At 36.6% G+C, this 8,126-nt stretch overlaps 1 protein-coding gene and 1 long non-coding RNA gene across 2 annotated transcripts; both read left to right on the forward strand.

Annotated features, from left to right (window-relative positions):
- The first annotated feature begins 223 nt into the window (after nt 1-223).
- Nucleotides 224-4,859, forward strand: LOC110919632. Its single transcript, XM_022163897.1, has 2 exons — nt 224-1,208; nt 4,777-4,859. Exons 1-2 carry the CDS (start codon nt 224-226, stop codon nt 4,857-4,859), a joined length of 1,068 nt encoding a protein of 355 aa, XP_022019589.1.
- Nucleotides 4,860-5,951: 1,092 nt separating this feature from the next.
- Nucleotides 5,952-7,576, forward strand: LOC110917728. Its single transcript, XR_002580815.2, has 3 exons — nt 5,952-6,085; nt 6,566-6,619; nt 7,270-7,576. It is a non-coding gene; the product is annotated as an uncharacterized LOC110917728 (long non-coding RNA).
- Nucleotides 7,577-8,126: the final 550 nt, after the last annotated feature.

An 8,126-nucleotide genomic window follows, 5' to 3' on the forward strand; every position in this document is an offset into this window, starting at 1 on the left:
TTTCTCCCTTTTGTGAGACCAATGCGCGGCCGCGCAAGGTTAAAAGGTTGAAAGGCCAGTTTGTGGTATGGTCTCAAATCCTTTTTATGAGGTTTTTGGGACCTTACCCCTTCAGAGACGGTTACATGTTCTAAGAAAAATGGTGGTTTGGGCATCAATAAACTCGAGGTGAGTAATAATGCTTTGGTTTTAAAGTGGTTATGGAGATACCGTAAAGAACGAGATGCGCTTTGGAGAAAAGTTACAGATGCTATTCATGGGTCTCGTAGAAGATGGGATATGTTCCCGTGTAATAACAAGTTTTCAGGAGCATGGTCTAAAAATAGTCTTGTGCGGTCGAAAGCTAAAGGTGGGAGAGGTTCCGTTTGTTGGAATGATTAAAGGTAGTGTGGGTAATGGTACAAAAATAAGGTTTTGGATCGACCCTTGGATCGACCACATGCCTCTTAAACAACGATTTCCGTCTCTATTTCGGCTTGAGTCGGATTATTGGTGTGTGTTGGCGGATAGGATTGAGACACAAAATGATGGTAATTTGAGCACCTGGGATTGGAAGAGATACCCGACAACTGAGCAAGAGATGATTGAAGTTGTTGAGTGTCAAAGATTGATCACGGGGACTCGGCTTTCACAGGCCGAAGATTCTTGGGTTTGGAGTATTGGAGATTCGAAGGATTACTTGGTTAAAGAGGTAGAAGATTGGTTAAAGAGCACCGGCTCTGAGGAGGTTAGCAAGCTATTTGAATGGTGCAAGTGGATTCCAAGCAAGTGCAATATTTTCATGTGGAGAGCCCTTCTTGATAGAATTCCCACTCGATGTGCGCTTCGAAGAAGGAACATATCAACTGGACACAGCTGCTGCGTTTTTTGTGAAGATGTCGACGTGACAGCAGATCACTTGTTTACTGTATGCAGGTTTGCGGATGGAGTTTGGAATGGCATCGTTTCTTGGTGCAGGTTACCACCGATGATTATGTTTTCTGTCGATGATATACCGAAGATTGTTGATCAAATGGGCGGTTCAAAGTCTAGGAGAAGCATTGTGTACGGTATTTTCATTATAACGTGTTGGAGAATTTGGAAGGCGAGGAACGAAAAGGTTTTTTTCAACATTACTAGGAGTGTGAGCCATGTCGTTTCGGATGTAAAATCGTTGAGCTTTCTTTGGTATAGAAGGATGGGTAAGGATGCGGTTGTAGATTGGATAGGTTGGAATTCTTTTATCCTTGAGCCGATGTAATTGTGTTTTTCTGCGGCTATCTCCGTCTTGGAGATAGTCTGTTGGTGTTTGTTTAATGAAGTTAACCTTTCAAAAAAAAAAAAAAATTAGCGTTTAAACATTAGAGTAAAGATCTTGAAATAGATAGTAAAAATGTAAACATTTGTCAATGACATTATAACGTAAATTGTCTGAATTACTACACAAAGATTACTATAATATTATATAAAACCTGACTCAAAAGTAGATAATGTAAGATAATGTAAATTGTCCGAATTACTACACAACACTTGCTATAAAAAATATTATATAAAATCTGATTCAAAATTGAAATTTAATACGACTAAAGTGTTCTCGGGCCTACGCTGCATTGTTTTTACTTTAAAAATTAATTTAAAACTTTTGTGAGACGGCAATAGAGGCCCATGGGAGAATAGCCATCTTCTACGCTGGCCCAACTTGAGGTTTGAATATAGAAATTAAAATATTAGATAGCATAATGGACTCCTTTGAGAAACTACATTCGTAACAATTCGTCAATGAGTACTTGTCATGGGCTTTTTTTGTTTATTCATTTTTTTAGTTTCTTTTGTCATCGATTTTGTTGACTACACACTTTGTATACTTTGTGGTTATATACAGTGTTGAAGTAATCGCTAGTCGGACGGTGGGCTAAGGATTAGAGATCAAACAGGACTAATCGAAGATTACATGGGATTAATCGGGATTAATTTTGATTAATCGGCGTCTAGTCGGGATATTTACAACCATGATTATATACACGGTTTGAGAAATAAAAACGGTTTGATTAATAACCGGTTCTAGAGGGTATGCTAAAACCTTAATTTATATGACCGAATACATTATTTTCACACCTGTAAACCGTTAAACAATAATCGGTTTATTTATAATAATATTAAACCATATAAAAATTCAAAAATAAATTCAATCAAATACTAAATATATAAAATAAACTCCATAAAGTTCATATTTATTTGTTTTTCTAAATTTTATAATTAACAATACATGATTGTGTTACAAAATAATTTAATAAAAATTAAATATATATAGTAAAAAAAAATAAAGTTTAATACAAAAACATAAATTCATTGCAAAAAAAATATATATAGAAATTGCGAATTCATTTTTTTATGTTTAGTATCCGTCGGACCATTGATGCCTCATTGCTACGTTGTACTCGTCAAGGGTGTTTTGTTGTTCCGCTCTCAAGGGTTTTAATATGTTGTATCCTGTTAAAATTTTCCTTTTCTAAAATATTATATAAGTTAAGCATTGCTTGACCCGAGTCCTAACATTATCCACCGGCTTTCAAGTTCCACCCATATGACTTCTCAATCAAATTTACAACCGTATTTAATGCATGGTTCAAAAATCCACCACATTTTTTTGCGTCGAGCTAAGTTTCACTCGTTCGACAATTCACATAAATCAAATTTTGCCTAAATTTCCAAGTTACTTGTTGTTAGAACTTGCACAACCGTTATGTCGTTTGACGAAGATCCAACACCAACAAAAGATTGGGATTGACAACTTTCAAATGTGATTTTCTATCTGAAACAAATTTTAAGAGCTGAGTAGTGTTATGATCAAACCATGGTTGTAAAAACCCGACTAGTCTCCGATTGATTGCCACTTAATCACTGATCCGAGGTTCACTGATTAATGGCTGATTAATCGCTAGACGGTCAATGGCTGTCCTATTCTTGCCAACTTTTGGTTAGATCCTAGAAAAATTTTGACCAAATCTTATAAATTCTTGCCAATTACCTTAAAAAGATGGGTCAATGAGAGGTTAAAACATGTTTACTTTAAAAAACTACATATAAAAATGTTTGTGTATATATATAACTAAAAATTATACATAAAATCCCAATCCGATTAATCGCTAGTCGCTACCGTCGACTAACGCCTAGCAATTCTCACAAACACTAGATCAAACCAGTGCATCAAATACCTATTTGTACCAACATATGAGGGCAAAATGGTTTAAAAAACTAAAGAAGCTACTGTAAACGGCTATATAGCCGTTTGAAAATGACTATTTTTTAGTCGAACGGTAATAACCAGTTATTGTTAACGGATAATTTGACTTAAAAAAACGGTTACCAAGTGGTTCTTATTACAAAATCTCCAAACCGGTTTTTCTAACTGATTTATGCATTTTAGGTATACTCTTTTAGAAATATACTTTTTTTATTTGTTTTCATATCTTAAATGTCACTAAGGAAATTTATTTATATAAAATGATTGATATTTATAATTTAGTGATCAATTTATTAAATTGGTTAGCCTCTTTGCAGAGGTGTCAGACTCTATCCTGAGTTCACTCGGGTTTTCGTTCCACCGTGTGTTACGTCAGAGAGTTATGCTCTTGTGGTGACACAACAACTGTCAAGTGACAGCCGGCGGTATGGTTTCCCGGGGGAACGCCCAAGCCAAACTTTGAAGCCAGCGTGGGCCGGTTTAAGACAACATAGTCTGGCCGGAGTAGGGCAACGAGGCACTCCAATTTGGGGAGTGCGGTAGCCAAATACAAGAAAGTCGTTTTAAAAAAAGTAACATGATGGAAATACAATTCGTTTAGGGTGTTGCTAAATGCACCTCCTCTTTTATTTGTTATATCTCCTTTCCTTTTTGAAATTACATTAAAAGTTTTCATATCCCCCCCCCCCCCAAATCTCAATTCAAACCTTTTTAGGTTTTTTTTTTCGTATTGTTAGCTTTAATTTTTTTTGGAAGACGTTTTTATCTTTATTTTTTAAAGAACGTTTTGTAATTTTTTCAAATTTTTCAATGTTTTTAAATACTTTTAAATAACGTTTTTATCAAACTTTTTTTTTTTTTCTAAAAATGGTTTTAAGGTTTCTTTAGAAAGTGACACTGTTTGTTTAGCCACCATATTCTCTTGATAACTTATAGAACAAAATTTACAAAAGAATATAAGTGTAAATAAATTTGAAGGATGGAGAACTAATAGAAACCAATTTATCGAATATATATGTATGTATCTATGTATAAACGAGTTTCTTAAATCAAAACGGTTGATGCAACAAATAATAGACCAAGGGTAGTAGCTGGGCTGGTTAGGCAAAAGGGTTGAAGGGTTCAACTTTGCCTAACGCAGGTCGTGGGGTCCCCCCACGTTTGCAAGACGTGGAAGGAGGTTCACTAGTTTTATTCTTGTTGTTTGCTTTGTGGACCTGCATTGCTTTTGCGGCTGGCGAGTTGGTGGAGATGTGAACTTTTACTGTTCTCACATTGCTTTACTCCACCTCCTCAGCTTTTCAACCTTTGAACCGTTTAACCCTTTGGGCACTCATGTATTTTAGTCATTTTATTTTGTCTTGGGCTACCCCCGTCATCAGCCCCCCAAGTCAGAGGTTTTTGGGAGATCAGCTCAAAGACTTCTGACTTTTATACACGTGTTTTATTGACTAAAGGCTTTAAGGGTTCAAAGCTTTAAGGCTTAAAGGGTTGGAGGCAGTTAATTTTTGAAATTTAAATATCTGACAACTGATTTGATTGATGTGTGGCAGTTCATAGGGCGGCGGTTTTGCAGAAAGTAACCGTTTGCAATTATCACTACTATTTGAGTTTGATATTTGGAGATATCATTTAATTTCCACATTATCTTTTCAAATTTTCTCTGCAAATTCTCTTCTTCTCTTCAAGTTTAGTTCCGACTTCATCTTTATTTCCTTACTTTCTTCATATTTTCTTGTAAAATGGGTGCTCGTAAGGATTTGGCAAAGTCCTTTTCTCGATTAACCCAAGAAGAGGTTGAATTATTTTGTAAGGAATATGGTATTGGGAAAATGTTTAAACCGACTGCTCCTGTTTGTGATGTTCCGATTGACAAATGTCCGGCTGGTTTTATTGCTCTTTACTGCCGTCATTTTGAGTTTTCGAATCTCCGTCATCCGTTTTCCTTCTTTGTTCTGAATTTATTGGAGTATTACCGAGTCTCTTTTGGCCAGATCCATCCAAAGGGTATGGCTAGGGTTTTACATTTCGAAGTTTTATGCCATGCCCTTGGGTATGATCCTTCACTTTTGCTTTTTCGTCTTTTTTTCCGATTGGCTAAAAACAGTGATTGGTTCACCTTTGAGACTTCCAAGGTTGATGCTTGTCTTATTTCATCTATGGTTACAACACTCGGAACTTGGAAGGATCGCTTTTTCTGGGTTTCTGACTGTATTCTCCCATTTAAAATGGTGTGGAGGCACCCGGATGCCGTTCTCAATGAACCGGAGCCCTCTGAGTCTGAGTTGAATGACGCTTTTCTCAAAGCCATCCGGGTATGCCCTTCGAGGGTTCGTCGTTTCCCTGAACATTTGCTAGTTATGTTAGGGGTTAGTGATTTGTGGGAAAAGGCCGACTGGGATCCGGTTCTAATGAGAAGTGGCACCGGTATGCATTTTCCTTGTTTGCCATTTTTGCATTCTTCTTTATTTATGTCTTATGAATTTTGTTTTTGTTATTTGTAGTTACGTCTGTGTAACGCCCAAAAAACCGGTTACCAATTAAAATAAATGAAAATGAACAAAAAAAAAAGTAACCTAGTTGATGGGTTATGATAAGAAATAAGTTAAAAATTTGAAATAATGCTTGAATTAAATACTTAACAACTTATAAGGGGGGTAATGTGTAAAGTTCTAATAAATAAGGATTTATAGTGGGTAAACCCACAAACACACATCCTGTGCGTGGGGTTGGATCGATCAAGCAGAAGGAGAACAAGGTGAAACCCTTGTTCTCCAAATTCAGCAAATTGAAGAGGAAATTCAACAATAATCCAATGCATGAACTTCGATTTACACTCATCTAAACTCGATTATTGAAGTGGTAAGCTTAATTTTCTGAAATCACGAATTATAGAATGAGGGGTTCAACCAATCTCGATTTCTTGTACCATATATGGGAAATTTGAGTTAGAATTGCCTCCTAGACCAAGAATCATGTGTGATTTTAGGTTGCATGAAAGATTGTAGTGAAAACCCACTTTGTGAAATTGTGTTATGATTATGAAGATCATAATGATGGTGATTGTATGTTATCTTGATGTATATATGATCTAGTTTTGTAATGCTTGAATGTTAGATAAATTGATGAAGGAGGAATTAGTTATGCAAAATTAGAATAAATATGAATGTTGGGTGATGATGAACTAGTAAAAATGTGCTTTAGAGACTTGTACCTCATACCTTAATTATGATGCCTACCAAGTGTTTGATGAAATGCTTAAGAACTGAATTTATGGGTAACTTGGAAAAATGGTAAAATGAAGTAGATGAACTAAATGAATGAATGAACGTTGTAATGTAGGCGTGAAGGAAGAAGGTACAAGCACTAGGAAAACGGAAGGCACGCAAGACCGAGGTATGTTCCGTTGCATACAGATCTTTGTTAAATTCTCTTTTTACTTAACCTGATGTAGAACTATCCTTGTATGACAATCGTGGTAAAATGGCAAGTAAATAACAAATCCTTGTGGATTTGGGTATGCTAACGAAAGTTGTGTTAAGCTATACATTTTGACCGATTTAAATTAAATCGTGTCAAGTAGAGATGAATGCCATCCGTTTGAACGGGTAGTTTCGAATGCCATAATGAATGTTGAAAGCTTAATCCGTTATGCGGATAGAACGAAGAGTAATGTTGAAAGTAAATAACCCAATTAAACGGGTCGAACGTGTATGCTTAACTCTCAATGAGAGTGTTTATGCCAAACCCAATTAAACGGGTCGAACGTGTATGCTTAACTCTCAATGAGAGTGTTTATGCCAAACCCAATTAAACGGGTCGAATGTGTATGCTTAACTCTCAATGAGAGTGTTTATGCCAAATCCAATTAAACGGGTCGAATGTATATGCTTAACTCTCAATGAGAGTGTTTATGCCTAACCCAACTATTTGGGTAGTCGAATGCGTAAAAGGATGAATGTTTTTGTATGGATGGGGCTAAAACGAAAGGATTATGATTTAACTAGTGTGATAACTAACCTTTTAAAATTTGATTGTTAATGTAGGTAAAACTCCACTTTAGGCGATTTGCAGATATGGAGCGAGCACGTGTTCATGCCTTATTATACCAAGCGCTTCCGCTAGTTTATATGCACACTTTTTGGGTCCATGTCTTGTTACTTTGTTCGATCTTGTTAGAAGTCATACATTGAAAACTTGTTGTCTTCGTTTTAGGAAGTTTAAAGTTGAAATGGGTCGTAGATTGTCGTTAGTTTAATGTGTTAAAAACAGGGGGCACGTTCGTTGTACGAACGGGTCATGCCCAATTTTTGTAAGAATTTCATTATGTATCAAATTTGGTGTTTTGATGTCTTTAGTTTATTTATTTTTAAGTAAACCATTATTTTTATGGAAAAGCGGACCTTACAAGTTGGTATCAGAGCCAAGGTTTGAGGGATTCGGGCAAGAGTCTTAGCGCTCGAACTCAAACCATGGCTCATGCAAATGTGCTCGCTCCGAGATCGCCAATGAGGTAAAATTTTAAACGTTCGCTTGATATGAGTATGTATAGTGTGTTACGGGTTAAGATTTAAGATTACTTATGTTAAGAAATGTTAAGATGGGTAAGATGAGAAGTCCCTGGACCCGGGTAGCTGAAAACGGACCCGGGAAATGGTCGGAACTGTCAAAATAAGGTTCAGTAGCATTTCAGCAAAAGAGGGGCCGTCACCGACGGGCTGTAATGCCGTCGCCGACGCCCCATGTTTGTCGACGACCTATCTTTCTGTCTACGGACATTGTGGGCAACGCCCCATTTATGAAGCCCGTCGCCGACGGGGTGTGAAGCCGTCGCCGACGGCTAGCGGAAATCAAAACCGCTGAGGATTTTTGTTTTGTTTTGGTTTTCGTATTTTGAGTTTCC

This window comes from Helianthus annuus, chromosome 16 (assembly GCF_002127325.2).
Source record: "Helianthus annuus cultivar XRQ/B chromosome 16, HanXRQr2.0-SUNRISE, whole genome shotgun sequence".
Lineage (NCBI taxonomy): Eukaryota > Viridiplantae > Streptophyta > Magnoliopsida > Asterales > Asteraceae > Helianthus > Helianthus annuus.

Bases quoted from the DNA above. Each gene is read 5' to 3' on its own strand.
- LOC110919632 (XM_022163897.1), top strand. From the start codon at position 224: ATGCGCTTTGGAGAAAAGTTACAGATGCTATTCATGGGTCTCGTAGAA. The intron at 1,209-4,776 runs GTTGGAATTCTT...GATGTGTGGCAG, and splicing joins TGCGGTTGTAGATTGGATAG to TTCATAGGGCGGCGGTTTTG.